General features: G+C 45.5%; 1 protein-coding gene across 1 annotated transcript in view; it reads left to right on the forward strand.

Annotated features, from left to right (window-relative positions):
* Window positions 1-18,745, forward strand: part of PCDH15 (protocadherin related 15) — a 506,585-nt gene that overhangs the window by 447,201 nt on the left and 40,639 nt on the right. The window contains exons 12-13 of the mRNA XM_042021638.1: window positions 11,916-12,024; window positions 17,048-17,160. Of these exons, the coding sequence (XP_041877572.1) occupies window positions 11,916-12,024; window positions 17,048-17,160 (222 nt within the window). The remainder of the gene's footprint in view (window positions 1-11,915; window positions 12,025-17,047; window positions 17,161-18,745) is intronic.

Here is an 18,745-nt window from a genome sequence, read left to right on the forward strand (position 1 = left end):
CAGGACAGTCCCTGTTAATCTAAGATTAACCTGTGACTTTAAACATAGGTGTATTGCAGATAGTCGAGAGGTTCCCTTGCCTGGTTTGCCCTTCAAAACCCACAAAACTGCGATTTTAGCTTCCAAAATGTAAGCAGTGTCTATAGAACCAGGTGTTTGGAACAACGCTGTGGTTGAGAAAATTATAGCAAGGCTGCAGGATAAGGGAATAAAGTCTGAAAGGCACTTTCCTCCTGGGGACTTGAAGCCAGTGGTGGTGCAGAAGTTGAGTTGCTGTCTGTGGGAGGAAAAAAAAAATTAATTAATAAATATCATAATAGTTCTGATCCTTAAAAGTGGAAGTTTTAAGGGAAAAAGGATCAAGCTTGCCCGAAAAGTGAGAAGATATTGGTCAAAAAAATGAAAAAGGAGAAGAAAAATGTCCCTGAAGATCATCTCTGAAGTTTGGGGTGAGAGAAGCACATTTTGGTTATTGCTGGGCTGGGTTGTGGGGTGACCTGTGGGATACGGGGCTCCCTGGGTGGCACAGGAGGAGCAGCAGCTCTGGGAGCTCTCCAGAGACTCACGCTGGGCTGGAAATTTGGCTGCTGCTGGAAACAGGGACATTTTCTAGCTATTAATCAAGCTGTAGAGTTTAATCTCAAATCTGATTCATTATCAAGGCAAGAACAAAGTGGTAGAAATGGCTGATTTTATAATTTTATGGTTTGTTTTGTTTTCAAATCTGGGAATGTTCCATTGATTGACTGATACTTCTCATCGTGGTTAGGAACTTAGGAGTGGGATAATGCTCAGTTCTTCCGGCTTTGTCAGGAGCTGAGAGGAAAAAGAGTTCTGAGTTTGCTTGGAGGAAGTAACAGTGGTGCTGAAATTAGAAGGGATTTCCTTTCAGGAAGGAAGAGGAGCTGCTTGGATTCAAACTTTGGTCACAGCCACAGCAGTCAAACCCATGCAAGGCTGGAGAGGGAGTTTGGTGTGGGTTTGGTATGGGCAGCAGGGCAGGTGCAGGAGCACAAATCACCTTTCTGTGCAGCTAAGCTGAGGCTAAAAATCCAGTTAATGAATTAATGAAGTGCTGAAACACCCAAGTGTAGACTGAGGAGCTCCTGCAAGATTCCCTTCTGTTTTGCATTCCATAGATCCATGTTTGTCACAGCACCAAGTGGAGCTGTTGTCACAAAGGAAACACATGCAGCAATTTGTTTGATCCTTAAATCTCATTCCGAAGCATTTGAAGGCACTAAATGTTGACACTTAAACAAAATACTCTTGCAGTGATGCTTTATTAGCCACCTTCAGTCCAGAAAAATTCTCATCTCTGTCACATCCCTTGGGCCTGGTGGAGAGAATTATTTCAGTGCCTGGGTTGTCCCATTAAACTGTAGCTGATCATTAGGGGTCAGGAGGAATTATTTCTTTCTCCAGCTTGTTGTCACAATGCAGAGGGTGCAGATTAATTCCTCAGTTAATCAAATGTGATCTGCAAAACCTTAATTGATGAATACGTGCAAGTACACGTTGAAATGAGATCACCCTTGGAAATGAAATGAAAGGAAAATGCCCATTCCCGGGACAGTCATGTTTGCCTCTGCTCCATGCTATTGATAATGGTGCTGTGGAAAACATTCCTTGAATCCTAGAGGTCTTTCCTGTGGAGAACGAGGGAATTCCTGGTGAGTGGAACGCCCTCTCCTGAAAGGAGAAAATGAGATGAATCTGCATTTGGCTCCGGATCAATACCCTGGGCAGCACAGCAGTGCTGGGGAGGCAGGGGTGTGCTTGCTAAAGAATTCCTGCTTTTTGTCCTGCAATTGAGAAAGAACAGCATTTAATGAAACACCAGATTTCCCTATTTCACCCTATAAAGATGTGAGGATGAGCTTAAGGATGAAGGATGTGAGCGTTGCAGGTGAGGTGTGTACACGCACACGTTATATCTGCACAAATTTATTGAAAATGCATCCAAAATTCACTGGGGAAACCCCATTGTTTTCCCCTATAACCTTCCATCTAGAAATGCCACTGTTAATGTTACCACTGAAGTATGAATGCATTTAGTAATGGTGAGGCAGAATTTGTAGCAAAATGGCTCCCTAAAATTCCTTCCCTGACAGGATGGCAAACTTAAATGAGGAGAGGGCAGTGGAGGATACAGCTGGAATTAAGGAGCGAGGTAGTTCCAGGTGATATTCCCACTCCTGGACTAGAGAAGTGCTCGATGAGTACCCAAAAGAGAGGAAAATCAGTACAGAAAATGAAAATGTTCTTCAAGCTGAGACTGGGGTTTTGCTGACCCCAGATGTCCCCCTCCTGTTTCAGCCTTCTGAAATTCCCACTGCTCTGAGACTCTGGACCTCGCCTGTTCCTGCAGGTGAGGAAATGCCAAAGTCTCTGCAGGAAGATGAAATGTGGGAATAAGAGAAGGAACCACCAACATTATTGCAATAAAATCTCTGTGTAAAGGGAGTCAGCCAAGAGACAAAGGGCCTGGGTGAAATACTGACTTAATCATCTTGATATTTCTCTTGTATTTTTTGTATTTCAAATGAATTACTCTTTCTTGGGTTGTTTTTTTTTTCCTAGTTTCATACAGCTGAAAATAAGATCCCACCAGTGGTACTGGTTATATCTTCCCACCAAATCTTCCTCTTCTCTTATCATTTGCTTGTAACTTCTTGTGCCTTTTCTGGTGTATTATTGTGTGGTTAATTTTTCTAAAGGCATGGAGAAGCCATCAGCCTGTTGTCCTTAGGAAGAGAAATATAAATATAGATACAGATATAGATACATGATACAGGGAATTATCCCTCTGCGAGAAACAGCATTCGTAAGGAAACAAAATGGGGTTAATATTTCAAGGATATTTTTACTGCCAAGAAATTACTCTTAGAAATGAAAATAAAAATAATCTGGAAGTCGTTATGATGGTGCTACGTGGTCATTAAATATTTTCTGATTTTTGGGGAGATGTAGGTGCTTGTCTTAGGCTTTCCAGCTTGCTTCTCTGCACAGAAATCGGGTAAGAAGAAGCCCGCCATCGAGAATTTGAGGGATAAGCAAGGAAATAGACTTTGTAGCTGTAAGGGGGAAAAGCCAGAAGTCAAAAAAGAAATGTTTATTGTTCTTTAATGCCAGGCATCACCTTGGAAGCAGGAGAAGCTCTGGACTGAACTGTGGTTGTGCCGAGGCAGGAGGCCCATTGCATAATGCATTTCATTTAGTTCCCTGCACAGACACTGCTGGGGACACTTCTTATCGAGCATGTCAGATACACAAAAAGCAATTTAGTAAGCACTGTGATCAGATCCTGATGAAATTCAATTCTTTTTTGGCCCTGCTGTTCCTGGGAGACGTCGTTGATAAAAATAGTCTCTGTTTTCCTCCGAGCTCGGCTTCATTATGCTCTCTTGCTGCTCTTTCAAAATGGGTTTTTTTCCTCCCTCAAAGGTGGCTTGTTTTTACAAATAAATGAAAGGAATTGTGTTCTCTGACAGCTTACTCTGTTAACAACCCGAGCTGCCAGGATATTTGAATTTTACAGTTTTCATTTCAAGAAACTGCATAAACATGGGGCATGACAGAAACCCAAGAACAGAGCAGCTGTGGCTTGTATTGAGCAGCTAAATCAGGTGCTAAAAGCTCTTTGGTAATTTAGTGCTGAGTTTAGGAAGGAGGTGAATTGAGTAATTAATCCTGTGTCTTAATTTTTCCCCACTGGTCACTAAAACACTTTTTTACCCCCAGAGAAGACAGGAGAGGTCAGGTCACGGGAACTGACTGCATAAATTACCCACTGTGACTTCTTAGCTGTGGCTTCTGGAAATGAAGGGGAACTTCTGAAACAAAAAAAAAAAATAAAGAGAAATGTTGGTTTAGTTTTAAATTTGCAGACCAGTTTTGGGGTCCCAGCACAGGCAGGACCTGGAGCTGCTGGAGAGAGTCCAGAGGAGGCTCCAGGATGAGCAGAGGGATGGAGCAGCTCTGCTGGGAGGAAAGGCTGGGAGAGCTGGGATTGTTCAGCCTGGAGAGGAGAAGCTCTGGGGTGACCTCATTGTGATCTTCCAGTGCCTGGAGGAGCTACAGGAAACATGGAGAGAGACTCTTGACAAGGGCTGGAGGGACAGGACACAGGGAATGGCTTCCCAGTGCCAGAGGGCAGGGATGGATGGGATATTGGGAAGGAACTGTTCCCTGGGAGGGTGGGCAGGCCCTGGCACAGGGTGCCCAGAGCAGCTGTGGCTGCCCCATCTTGTCCCTGGAGGGGTTAAAAAAAGGTGTGGATGTGGCACTTGAGGACATGGATTAGTGGTGCTGGATTGATGGATGGACTGGATGATCTACAGCTCTTTTTCAACCTTACTGATTCTATAATTCTAAGGAGTATAAGTTAGGAGAATTAGCTGTAAATCTCTGGGGTTGAGCAGTGCAGATTTGGTTTCCTCAAGTCGTTGTGCCCTTTTCTGGGAAGTGTTTCCAGGCCCAGAATTTTTGCTATATAAACCTCTTTAACTCCCGTGACAACTTGATCAAACAATTTTCTGCAGAGAATTAATTATCTTTCACCTGCAGAGCGTATTTTAAACCCATGCTTGGGGTTTACTTCCGAGGTCTCAGCATTCAGTTGAGGTCTTAGCCCAAAATGTGGGTTCCCGTGTTGTGGCAGTGAGGAGGGTCAGAAGATCCCATTCCCCCTGGATTCCTGGACACCTCTGTGTCATATCAGAGTAGCACAGGAATTCCTGCAGGCTCCTGATGTGAGGCTCTGCCTCCCGTGGGTCTGATCAAAGGCAGGAATGTGTAGCTGCCAGAGGGAAGGCAAGAAAAGAGGGAGATCCTACAAAGGGGAGATTGGATGTGACATGGTTTGACTAATGACGAGATTTCGGTGGTATCTCCTACATTTGTAGCATGATTCCTGCAGTTTGGATTGACTTCCTCTGTGGTTGGGTAACTCCACTGAAATATTCCCCATGTTTTGCAGCCATGCAAGTGCTCTGTGATGGATTTCTGCTCATTAGTGTTTTGTCACAGCCCTTGTTGTGCTGGCAGAGCAGCTGAGGCAGCAGCAAGGAGCGATGCTGGGATGGTTCCGCAGCTCTCCCTGCTGTTTTAGTGCCGAGTGTTGGCAAAGTCTCAGGCAGTTCTGCACAGCATGGAGAGAACTCAGCTCATTTCCCATTTACAGCTCGTATTCCAACCTCAGGAAAGCACAAGGAGAAGCCATGTGACCAAAATGATTCACCAATTCATCAACAACTTTGTTGGTTTAATAGTGCAGGGCTCCCTGGGAAGGGCTTCTGGATGGCACCAGGGGCAATGTGTGTTGCTTTAGTGATACTTTCCATCTGGAGAAAAGCTCCTCAGCCTTGTTTTCCAGAGGGATGAGAGTTCAGCAGCAAATTCCTCAGCTGAGCTGTGATGATGATGCAGGTGGAAGGTCCTGAGACTTTATCTGAAGTCCACTGGCCACAGTTATAGCTGCCTGCAAAAACCAGTAATTTTCAGGATGTCAAGTATTGGTGTGAAATGGGAGCTGATTGTGCTCATACAGGATCCCAGGATGGCTCAGGCTGCAGGGAGCACAGTGGGCATCTGCTCTCTCCTCCCTGCTCCAGCAGGGCCATCGCGGAGCACAGGCCCAGCACTGTGTGCACACAGCTCTGCAACAGCCCCAGGGAGGAGAGCCCAGAGCCTCTGTGGCCAATGTGCTCAGGGCTGGGCACTGCCCAGGGCAGCAGTTCTGCCTCCTGGGCAGGGCAATTGCTGGGCTCAGGCCCTGCCCGGTGCTCTGGTGCCATTGCTGGGCCCCGGAGCAGAGCCCGGGCCCTGCTCGGAGCCCTCCCTGCAGCCAGGGACAGCCAGGGCTGAGGGCCCCTCTCAGCTGGGGCTCCTCTCGAGGCTGAGCAGCCCCGGCTCCCTCAGCCTGTGCTGGGCACGGAGATGCTCCAGGCCCTTCCTCAGCTGCGCAGCCTCCGCCGGCCCCGCTCCAGGAGCTCCAAGTCTCTTTGGTTTAATTTTCCGGCATTCTTAGTGCCTTAACAACTCCATCTTCAGTGTGGCTCGTGGGTAGAAAATGTCTTGCTGAGTTTGACTCAATAATAAATTGACAGTGTAGGTTTTTGTCCCTTCTCTCAGTGGATTTTTTGAGCTCACGTTGGCTAATCCAAACAGAACTTTGGGAACTCTTTGCTTTCCATGCAGTTTTATCCTTCACAGAATTTTCCAATGTTTACTTCTGCCTGTGTGGTGGCCCCTGTCCCTGAGCCCCAAGGCTGTCTCTGGTGGGAGCTCAAATGGTTGTGAATCATCACAGCAGCGTCACCAGAGTGAACCTGGAGCTGGTTCATGGTCTGGTGGCTTCAGCTGTATAAAAGGCACCTCTTAGGAATTAATTATCTGCTCAGAAAAGAACCTTCCTAGCTGAGGAAGGTTAACCGGCTTTCAGTTTCCTCGAACAAAATTATTTTCATGGTAACAAGCAAAAAAACTCCAAAATACACCACAGCCTCCCCCCAAAAATACACCATAAACCCCACAAATGAAAAAGGCATCTCTGAGCAGGAAATTGTGTTATTCTAACTCCCAAAATGTTCCATTTCCTCTCTTTTCCTTCTCATCTCCCCCAAAGGAAGTTTTCCTTAAGTATCTAGGGTTGGGAAATTCAGCTTTGCATCTCAGGTAGATGGAAAAGGTAGAAAATCTGATTTTTTAAATCCTTGTTTTCAGCTGTGCAACAATTATTGTTGTTCCCTGACTTGAAAAAGAACTCCACACTGTCCATACCCGTCTATTGGAAGCCTGGCATTCCTGGACATCTTAAAATAATTTCAATAAAACAAAATACATACAAAACTTTGGAAAATACATTACTTGTATTTTAAAGTCATGTTTATTTGGGTTTTTTTAATTCTTGAAAGTCCCAAATGCATATTCTGCATCTCAGCTGTAAATTCCCTCCTAATCCTTCTATTGGATCGTGGGATGGTGAAAGCAATACTTAGGCAGGTGCCTAAAAATCCTGTTTGGATTTTTGAATGCAACTGCACTCCTGAATTATGAAGCACCATTTTAATACATTAATTTAAAATGCCAGCTGTTTCTTTTATTCACAATCCTCAGCAGGAGCCTAAAACCCCCTGGCACAAACAGGACTCTTCATTTGCTTTGTTCCATCCATAACATCTCTAAAGGCCACGAGTTTTTGCAGGACCTGCTGGCCATCCCAGGTGGAGAAGGTGCTGCTGTGCTTCCATGGTGAATACAAAGGAAGGGGGAAAAGTGAGGTTTCTGCTGCTACCTTATTCTCTCTGAGCTTTTTTTGAGTGTTCTTCTGCCTTGATCATCTGGTGGCTCTGCAGGCTCCCTGGCAGGCTCCCCATCACGGCTCTGTTTGAAGGAGGATTTGTTAAACTTATTAGTATTTGTGCTCAGAGTTGCGAGGTGGGGTTGGGGTTCTGCTTTTTGGCCTGCCCAGTTCTGCTGTACTGAACACCTGGAAGTAAATTAATCACCACACCAATAACTGAGGGAGCTTTTCCCTAACGAGGAAAATAAATGAGTGCACATTGCACCCTCGGACTGACAAGACTATGTTTGTTTTTTAATCAGCTGCCTCTGCCAGAGCTTGGGCAGCCTTTCATGTTCCCCTGGAAGCAGCTGGGATTTGCAGGCCGGCTGTTTATTCTGAGTCATCTCCTGCCCTGCTGGGGCTCCATGCTGACTTTCCCAGCATTTTTCCAGCCTTTCCCTGCCAAACCCCCACATGCTCTTGCTTTGCTTCCAGCTGAGGGTCCTGCAGCACTCGTGGGCCCCTCAGACACTTCACACCTTCATTAATCTGTTTTCCCTTCCTTTTAATGAGCTCCCATCTCCTCGTGAAGCTCCTGAGAAGGAGCCTGGTAGGGGATTTTTAGGCCTCTTGCAAGGATGTTGGATACCTGTGGAAGACTCACCGTTGCTCCTGCTGTTTCACTATTCATTTTTAAAAGAGTTACTTCTGATTAAAAGCATATACACACCTAAACTTCCTATGTGTGCTTTGATTAATTTATTAACGTGCTTTCACCCATTTATTAACTTTATTAACTTAATGGCCCCTTCACTGTTTTATGTTTCCATAGTTCTAATTTCTAAACTTGAATTAAACAGATGCTGCATTATCTGCAGGTTATTAAAACAATACGAAAGAACCTTGAGTTGTGCTTCAAAGCACATCAGCCAGCTTCATTCAAAACAGCTTCAAATTGTTAAAATTGGAGTTGTTCAGCCTGGAGAAGAGAAAGTTGTGGGGAGACTTCACAGTCCCATCCAGGGCCTGAAGGGGCTGCAGGGAAACTTGAGAGGGACCCTGCAACAGGTCAAGGGGAACGGGTTCAGACTGACAGAGAGGAAATTTAGATGGGCTATTGGGAACAAATTGTTCCCTGGGAGGGTGGGGAGGGGCTGGGATGGAATTCCCAGAGCAGCTGTGGCTGCCCCTGGATCCCTGGCAGTGTCCAAGGCCAGATTGGACACTGGGGACTGGAGCAGCCTGGGACAGTGAAAGGTGTCCCTGCCCATGGCAGGGGGTGGAATGGGCTTTGAGGTCCCTTCCAACCCAAACCATTCCATGATTTTATGATTCTATCCCTAAACATTTCAGCAGATGGTGCATGATATCTCCTAGCTCATGAGCAGCCCATTTCTGGTGTGTACAGTACCTGGAGAAACAACTTAACAGAATAAAAATGTAATGGATTTCACTTTTTATTCTCAGCTTCCTTGTAATTCATTTCCTCATTGGACTTGTTTCTATTCAGTTGAGTGCTTTGTTTCCCGGGGGTCAGTGCAAAGGTGGCAGTGTGGGATAAAATATCTTCTGTTCAACCAGAACCTGTTTGATCTCCAATGCAGGGGTTCTAAATGCTGCTCTCCAGCTTTTCCTTGAACTGGAAAATAAAGCATTGTTCTTACTATTCGAGTTATTTGTTGAACAATTCTGATTTTCGTCTTGGATTGGCACAGACTCAGCCTGGCCTGCAGTATTGTGACCAGTATCCCAGACTGGTTTGGGTTGGAAGGGACGTTAAAGATCCCAAATTCCACCCCCTCCCATGGGCAGGGACACCTTCCACTATCCCAGATTGCTTCAAGCCCCATCCAACCTGGACACTTGGCCTTGGGCACTTCCAGGGATCCAGCGGCAGCCACAGCTGCTCTGGGCATTAACAGAGAGTTTAAACCCAGCCTTAGCAGTGGGATTGGTTTTGTTGTGGGTGCGTTTTTAACTCAAATGTGGGGTTTTCTGAGAGGGCTCCAACTGATCTGTGAATTTAAAAATAGGATTTTAGTCTTGGTCCGGTTTCTGCACAATCTTCTCTCTCCCCATGCAACTTTTATGCCGTCCTAAAGCCTTTAAAAATTCAAGCAGATGTCAAATATATCTCCTTGTCTCTCTCTTTCTGCCTATTTTGAGCTCATCTCCCTCATTACGCTTTTAAGAGTTTAATTTTTCAAAGAGTCCCAAATGGACTTGGATGGTGACAAAGGACCTGGCCAGCGGGATGAGGACAGGGACAAAAGCCATGAGCAGGAGTGGAGTGAGGAGCTTCCCAGTTCCAATTTGGGAGTCCAAGAGCATCCATCCCCACTTTTTAACGTGCCTATCCCTGACATGTCTCTTCCTTAAATGTCTTTGGCATGGAAAAAGCCGGAAGATCCTCTGGACTTGAGGAACCTGTAGGAAGTGCCTGGGGGGGGACACAGCTTGGGGTGTGGTGGCAGGTGACCGTGGGGCTGTGTCGCGGTATCCCACAGTGGTAGGGAGGAGAAGAGAGATCCAGCAGGCAGGAATTGTGCAGCAAGATTAATTTATTTAATTATTTTGCAACTCTTTCATAGACTAAAATCTTCATAGTCTAATTGGTCAAAGGATCCCTTGGGGTGATTGGCTAAAATCCTAAAACATCCATTGTCAAAATATTTTTCTACTGTACCATAAACAAAGCTCTGCAAGGTCTCAAGTGTTCATAGCTTATAGAACTCTACAAATATCTTCCATAAGAGAGAAAAGTATCTCACAGGACTGGAAAGAAGCAAGAGAAATTCTTGCTAGCAGTAATATTTGTATCCACAGGGCTGCCCATCCACACCCACAGGAGGGGTGGATAAACTGCCTTGCCTTCATCCCTGGCTTCCTCTCCTCCTCCTGGCTCATCCCTTTTCCCTCTAATTTTCCCCTCGGCATTGCCAAAGCTCTCCCAGCTCCACTTCCAGCTCTCAGCAGGCAGATTTCTGACAGCTCTGCCAAAACTTGGCTGAGTGTGGACTTGTCTCATTCCTGTTCCCATGCTAAATTTCAAGTCCCCTCTTGCAGAACATGGAGATTTCCAAAGGAAAGGCTGCCAGGACGAGTTGTATGTGGAAAAAAAAGGCGTCTGGTTTTTCACAGAGCTCATTAAGGAAACATTCCAAGAGGAGGGAAAAGCCTGGTGTGCACACATCCGTGTGTGGTACATTTGCACGTTGGTTGAGCAGCCAAGGTCACTGAAACTGTAGGAGTTGGAAATGGCAGCTCTGGAGTTGCCACTGGAAGCTGGATTGAAAGAGATGAAAGCTGGCACCAGTTTTGGGGTAACCTGATTGTGATCTTCCAGGGCCTGAAGAAGCTACAAGAAATGTGGAGAGAGACTCTTTACAAGGGCTGGAGGGCCAGGACACAGGGAATGGCTTCCCAGTGCCAGAGGGCAGGGATGGATGGGAGATTGGGAGGGAATTGTTCCCTGGCAGGGTGGGCAGGCCCTGGCACAGGGTGCCCAGAGCAGCTGGGGCTGCCCCTGGATCCCTGGCAGTGTCCAAGGCCAGGCTGGACATTGGGGCTTGGAGCAGCCTGGGACAGTGGAAGGTGTCCCTGCCCATGCAGGGGGTGGAATTTGGGATCTTAAAGGTCCCTTCCAACCCAAACCATTCCATGACTCTGCGATTCTATTTCCATGTTAAGCATTTGAATTCACTTCCAAACAATGGTGAATTATTCCAACACCATTCACACTTTTCCAAGGTAGCTATCCCTGAAATGTCGGTGCCTTAAGTTTCTTTTGCAAGGTGTATTTGTGGATCACAGCACTCCAGCTCCTGATGGTGCTCCAGTTCAATTTGCTGTTTTCCTGTTTCCAGACATTTGCTGTGTTTCACTGGGTGATGGCTGAAATCCCTGATTTATAGAAACACAGGCAAGCATTTGTGAGCTGCGTTTATCAACTGTTTACTATCAGCTTCTAAGTTGATAAGGGGGCTGGAGCACTTCCCCTGTGGAGCCAGGCTGGGAGAGCTGGGGCTGGAAAAGAGAAGGAGACCTCACAGTTCCTTCCAGGATCTCAAGGGATACAGGGAAGCCAGAGAGGGACTCTGCAGCAGGAACTGAGTGCCAGGATAAGAGGGAATGGGTTCAGACTGACAGAGGGGAAATTTAGGTGAAATATAAGGAAGGAATTGTTCCCTGGGAGGGTGGGCAGGCCCTGGCACAGGGTGCCCAGAGCAGCTGGGGCTGCCCCTGGATCCCTGGCAGTGCCCAAGGCCAGGCTGGACACTGGGGCTTGGAGCAGCCTGGGACAGTGGAAGGTGTCCCTGCCCATGGCAGGGGTGGCACTGGATGGGTTTAAGGTCCTTTCCCACCCAAACCAGTCTGGCATTCCGTGATTCCTTTCCTCCAGGATCTATCCTAAAAATGTATCTGACAGAAAGGAGGTTGCTATAGAAATGTTGGTGTTGCCTGGTTAGTTGGGATGTAAAGGGGCCACGACCCTTTTCATTCTGAACGTTTCTCCTCCTGCAGTTTTATCCAATACCCTTCCCAGTGAGATGATGTTGTGCTGAACCTCCAGATCTCCCTGCTGGCTTTCTAATTTCTCTGTTTCCAATGTGATTTCTCATTTCAGGCCCGTGTGAATCCCATCAGTGTCACTCCACCCATCCAAGCCATAGATCAGGACCGAAACATCCAGCCTCCCTCCGAGCGACCCGGCATCCTCTATTCCATCCTAGTTGGTTGGTGTCTGCTACTCTTCCTATCCCTCCCAATCAGTCCCTCCAGTATGAGCAGCCAGGAAAAGATTGCCTGGGAGAGTGGAGCCCTGATAAAAATCCCTCCTGTGGTCAGTGGGGTGTTTGGAATCATTGTTCTACCTGCTGGTGTTGCATTGCCACGTGGGAGTTCCTTAGAGTTCATAACGTGGGGTTATCTATTAGAGTTTATTCGGATTAAATCCAGAATTGTTGTCAGGTTTAGCGAATGGAACAACACAGCGAGGGAAAGGAGAGCTCTGCTGGCATGTGTTTTCCATTGACAGGCACAAAAAAGAGGCTCAAAAACCACAATTACAGCAGATTTCATCCCAAAAATCTTGTGGCACAGGGCATCTCCAAGGATCTTACCACATCCACCTCCAATTTTGCTGCCTGTGAGCTCTCCTTTGGAATTTGAAGCTTGTTTCATTGTTTTTGCTGTTTTCTGTACTTTTTCCTGCTGCTTCCCCATGTTTGGCATTTGCTTCCGGGCTTGTAGGATGTGACCATGGAAGGGCCTGAGGGTGGTCAGCAGTTGCAGGGCTCCACCTGCCCTGCTCTTCCCAAAATCCACCCATGGATGTTTCTGTGGGATTTGGAAACAGGGAATCTTGTGGAATCACATCTTTTCCCTGTGTTCCCTGTGTTGAACCCCATGGTTTTCCCAGCCAAGGAGGTGGAAGTGAGGATTTTGAGGAGCACATTGTGGAGGCTTAGCTCTGCAAATGGATTTATTTATAAATGTAATCAATTGATTTGGTTCCGAAGTTCTGCAGGGACAGCTCCACCCCAGGGCCACGTTTAGGCCAATTTTTGAAGGTTTTTTTGCATAATTCCCCAAGTTCTTCAGGAGTGAAATCATTAAAGATTGTGTGTCACTAACCTGGGATACTGGGAATATTGGAGTGGCTGCTCTGACCTCCAAGGAATACTTTAGGAAGGTGTGGTGCAGCAATTTGGGTTGGTTTGGGGACCTTGTTTTACCTCCTTTGTTTTTCTCTCCTTTCTTTTTTCTCCTTTCTTTTGTCCTTCTTTTTCCTTTCTTACTTTTTTTTTCTCCTTTCCTCCTCTTTCTTCTTTTTTCTTTTTTGCTTTCTTTTGTCTTCTCTTGTCCATCTCTTGCCCTTCTTTATTCTTTCTTCTATTTTTCCTTCTCCTTGCTTTTTCCCCTCTTTATTTTTTCTTCTATTTTCTGTCACTTTTCTTATTCTCCTTCTTTTTCCCTAAGATTTTCCTTCTTTTTTCCTCCCTTTTTCTTTTTTCTTTTTTCCCCCCTTTTCCTCTTCTTCCCTTACCTCTTTGCTCTTTTTTCTTCTTTTTTCTTCTCTTTTCTTATTTTCTTCCTTTTCTCTCTTTTCACTGTCTTTTCTTCTTTTCCTTCTTCTTTCTTTTTTCCTCTTATTTTTTCCTTATTTTTTCCTTTCTTTTTTCCTAGTTTCTATTTTCCTTCTTTTTAAATTCATTTGCCCCTAACCTTTTTCTTTTTACTTCTTTTTTCTTCTCCTTTCCTTCTCTATTCCTTCTTTTTTTCTTCTATCTTAGCTTCTTTTTTCCTTCTCTTTCCTTCTTTTTCCTTTATTTTTTCTCCTTCCTCTTTTCCTTCTTTTTTCTTTTTTCCTTCTTTTCCCCATATACTTTCCTTCTTCTTTCCTTCTTCTTTTTTCCTTCTTTCCCCTTCCCTTGTTTTCCTTTCTTTTCTCTTTCTCTTTTACTTCCTTTTTCTGCCTTTTTTCTTCTTTCTTAATTTTCCCCTCTTTTTTCCTAATTTCTTTTTCTTTCTTTCTTTTCTTTCTAGTTTCTATTTTCCTTCCTTTAAAATTCTTTTTTCCCCTTATTTTTTTCCTTTTTACTTCTTTTTCTTTCCTTTTCCCTTCTTTCCTGCCCCCCCCCCCCCTTCTGTGTCTCTCTTTTTTATTTTCTCTTTTCTGGTTTTCCCTTCTTTTTTTCCCCCTTATTTTCCCTCCTCTCCACTCTTCCAAAGGATTTCTTTCTGGATTTTAAGTCTGCCTTCATCTCCACAAGGATTTGCTATTTCTGTTTTAGCCTCAGAAAATATTAAGTAGTTCCACAGGAAATGGGCCTTGGAGATATTTCTCATTATATGGATTTTTTCCCCCCTTTTCTTTAGATCTCAACCTCATTCTCCTGGATATCTTTAGAAACGTCCTTTTTTAAACACTGGGAGGTTTGAACTGTGCCCATGGAATTAGGGAATAAGTTACTTATGAGAATGATTTTTAATTTGTTTTTTATTTGACTCAGTTTTATTTGGTTCTTCTTTTCCCTTTTTTCTTTGCCCACCTGTGTGAGACACTGTGGATATTTGATATATTTAACATTTGGGAATGCGATATTTGGAATTTTTTTTTTTTTTTGGTAATACACTCATTTTTCCAACCCTTGGCTTTTGGGAATGTTCATTTCTTTGGGTCTTTGCAATACACCCACATTCCCTGCATTTATCCAGCTGTGAAGCAAGGCCCCTCCCTTTATTTTTGCTAGCAGTGTTATTGATTCTACCAGTAAATTTTATGATTTTTGACTCAAAAATTTTATTGGTTTTAATAGTAAAATGTATTATTTTAAATAGTAAAATGTATTCTTTTAAATAGTAAATTACTAGTAAATAATTAACCAGTAAATCACTAGTAAAATACTCTTCTTGGGAGTAATTTGAAGTCTTTATTTTCTCTGGGGCCAATCCTTGAGGAAAACCGAATTTTCCTTTCAATCATCAGCTTTTTGCCCTTGGAACTGGCTCTGTGATTTCTGCTGCCAGTTTTGGATGCTTTTGGTTGATATTTTAAAGAAAGAGCCAAAAATGCACAATAGCTTCTGGGAAGGGGGAGCATCCTCTGCAGTCCTGTGTGGGACCAGCCCCAGGTCCCACAAACCCCCTCCTCTGGCTCTGGGAAAAGCAAATTGAGGAGTCCTTTCCTTCTCCCCCTTGCCGGCCCCCCACATTTTGATCCCCCAGCCTCTCCAAACACATGGGAGTTTCTGGAGCCAGGAGACTCGGAGCTCACCCCTGGATCTTCAGAGCAGGCAGAGGTGGACTGAGGGCTGCTCAGCTCTGTCAAAATGCCAATATTTCTGTGCCTGCAGAAGCAGGTATCCCTGTTCCTGGAAAACCTGGCTCCCACAGTTCAGGAATCCAGGAATCTGAGCCCTTCCCGTGCTGGGCAGGAGCTGAGCAGGCATCCCCCGTTAGCATTTGGGCATCCATCTCTGCTATGCTTTAATTTTCGCTTTTCTATCGTCCACCTTGCTGCCTTTTCCTCCTTGATTGGTGAGCTTGGTTTGGCCGTTTGTGGAGTTTTTTGGGTTGTTTTCTTTCCCTTTTTTTTTGCCTGGATTCTTTCCTGACATCCTGACACACCGTTAGCCTCATCTCCCCTTCTCTAGATCCCTTTGTGACTCTCACCCTCCTCCCCTGTGTATTTGTTCTCCTTCAGGGCCCCTCTTGTTTTCTCCTTTCTCAGAGTTTTTGCATTCGCTCCTTAAGTTCTTGATTTTTTTAGCTTCAGCACCAGCCCTGGGTGATGTGCAGCCTCTAAAACCAGCAATCTGTTACCTGCCAAAAGTTTGGAGCTCCTGCTGGCTCCCTTGTGCTCTTCAAAAATTAGATTAATTCATTAGAAGTTGAAATTAAAAGGCGAAGCAAGGGGACACAGGACTTGGAGCTCCAAGCTCTGAATTTTTGCTGGTGGTGTAAGAGAAAAAATAATCCATGGTGGATCTTTTGCTGCTTTTTGGGTTCGGTGTATATCAAGAGAGTCACAGAAAAAATAGATATAAAATACATATAAACATATTTATTTTTATATCCTTTATATAATTTTTATATTTATGTAATTTATATGTTTTAACATATTTATATAATTTTTATAATTTTATATATTTTTAGATAATTTTTATATAATTTATCTAGCAAATGGTTGTCACTGGGGGATTGCAAATTAAATTACTGCAGTAATTTATCTCCTGGCTTTCTAAAAGTATTTTCTAACATTGCACTTGAAAAGCAAATAACAGCAGCATTTATCAGGAATGTGTTGTATCTCATGCTGCAGTCCTGGCTGGATTCAGGGTTGGGCAGGGCCAGGCTCGTGCTGCTCCCATGGCAGCTTTAGGGTCTCACAACCCCCGGGCTCAGGGATGTTCGGGGGCTCTTACCCCTGAGCCAGGAGCGCCTTCTGCCCTCAGCTGCTGACAGGGCTGCTCCCGGACCCAAACCCCTCGAGATTTTAGGCTTATAATCAGAATTTTGTCTTCTTGCGATGTTCTTGCAATCCTGCTGAGCTGGGAATGCCGGAGTTCACTCCGTGCAGAGCACTTGGGCTTTCTGAGCCTTTTCTTTGAGACTCCCTGGGCTCAGAATCGCTGTAGCTGGAATTTTTCCCTTCTCCTGTGCCAGGCTGTGGTGCTGGAACCTTTCGGCTTAGGCACAGGGACATTTTTGGGCTGCAGCTGCCAGGCACAGCCTTGGTACAGCCCTTCCTCAATTTCCACAGGCTCCCAAATCCCTTCAGACTCTGACGCTTCTGTTTACACCGGCCTGAAGAATATCCTGGAAATCCACGGCCATGAAAACACCATTTACAGCTGACAATTAATGAAAACTGTCGGAGGTTTCATCTGGTGCTTCCTCCCTGAGAAACTTGTTTTTCCTAGAGGGATTTCAAAATAACCTGTTGTTATCATATTATTATTACTCGTGTTATTACTTGTATATATTATTTATATGTTATTAATAATATTCCTCTTGTTAAGTACTTAGGGAGTCCCAGTTGAGAGGAATCTTCATGGTTATGAAGAGTAACGAAATAATAATATTAAATACATAACTTTATAGTATCCTTAAGCTCCATGTCCAAATAAAGCAGTATTTTATCCTTCCAACAACAGAATTAGGCTTTGTTCCTTTGATGATTAATGAGTAAAACAAACACATTGTTGAACTAAATCTTTCAGAGTTGTTCAAACCTCAATGTCTTTTTTGCAGGTACTCCTGAGGATTATCCCCAGTATTTCCATATGAATCTCACAACGGCTGAACTCACCCTCCTCAAGCCAATAAATAGGGATTTACACCAGAAGTTTGACTTGGTTATTAAGGTAATTCAGGCTGAATTCGTGTGTTTATATTCTTTCGATTAAAACAAAAGCTCTGGAGAACAAGTGGGGTGGGCCTCTTGTCTTTCCTGCAGTTTTCACTTCCTTTTTTTAGCCTCTCAGGCGTCATTTAGCACCATCGGGGGAAGAAGGGTGTGAAGTATTTGTGAAAAGGGAATGAATGTGGCAAAGTTTTAACGTTTCTAGTTACACTGTGTGAACAAACTCAGCACCACTTGTCCCCTCGCTTTTTTATGAGCCCCGTTGTCCTGAGATTGCAGCTGGTTTCTATTTCACGTGTTCAGTTCGCGGCCCATGCTAGCGGATCACGGCGATACAGATCATTGTGTGCGTGGGGAAGGGTCACAGAACCCCAGCACGGGTCAGGCTGGGGCAGCGGGGAATAATTCATGTTTGAGTAGTGAATATTCACAGAATCCCAGGAACCACAGAGGGCACCTCCCTGCTCCAGCAGGGCCATCGCGGAGCACAGGCCCAGCACTGTGTGCACACAGCTCTGCAACAGCCCCAGGGAGGAGAGCCCAGAGCCTCTGTGGCCAATGTGCTCAGGGCTGGGCACTGCCCAGGGCAGCAGTTCTGCCTCCTGGGCAGGGCAATTGCTGGGCTCAGGCCCTGCCCGGTGCTCTGGTGCCATTGCTGGGCCCCGGAGCAGAGCCCGGGCCCTGCCCTGAGCCCTCCCTGCAGCCAGGGACAGCCAGGGCTGAGGGCCCCTCTCAGCTGGGGCTCCTCTCGAGGCTGAGCAGCCCCGGCTCCCTCAGCCTGTGCTGGGCACGGAGATGCTCCAGGCCCTTCCTCAGCTGCGCAGCCTCCGCCGGCCCCGCTCCAGGAGCTCCCTGGCCCTGCTGTGCTGAGGAGCCAGGGCTGGACACAGCACTCCAGAGGTGCCTCCAGGGCTGCCCCGAGGGGCAGGATCCCTCCCTGCCCTGCTGGGAATGCTCTTCTGTCCTGCTGCCCATTCAGCTCCTAGTGCTGGGAAAAGCCATAAAAGCACGGCCCCTGGATCCCTGGCAGTGTCCAAGGCTAGGCTGGACATTGGGGCTTGGAGCAGCCTGGGACAGTGGGAGGTGTCCCTGCCCATGGCAGGGGTGGCACTGGATGGGCTTTGAGGTCCCTTCCAACCCAAACCATTCCATGACTCTAAATATCCTAAGGAGTTACAGGTTAAAGCCCTGTAGCCCTTTAGTTCCCAAACTTAGGCAGCACAATACCTCGATTAAAAATCAATTAACTGGTATGGGAGGGTATTTTTTGTGCCTAAATAGCAACCTGGGTCGTTAACAGCAATGTTTATAGGATTTAGGAGGTTCCTGTTGCTGTGGTAAATGTGCAGTCAGGGAAGATAGGAAAATAGTAAGGAAGAGGATCAGTCTGTAAGGATGACAATGTGCCACCTACTAGAACAATGAAAGTTTTAGTGCTCTATCCTTCAGGGACCTTTGGAATAACGGCTCAGGCTTGCACCACATCAAACCTTCAGCTTCTTGTGTTGCACATTTCTCATTTCTTGCAGTTGTAGGATCTGATTCTGTTTTATCTGGAGGGGTGCAACGTGTGATGTTTCCCTTCA

The sequence above is a fragment of the Corvus kubaryi genome, unplaced genomic scaffold, assembly GCF_017639235.1.
Source record: "Corvus kubaryi isolate FWS band 111438036 unplaced genomic scaffold, C.kubaryi_AGA036_p1.0 126, whole genome shotgun sequence".
Taxonomy (NCBI): Eukaryota; Metazoa; Chordata; class Aves; order Passeriformes; family Corvidae; genus Corvus; species Corvus kubaryi.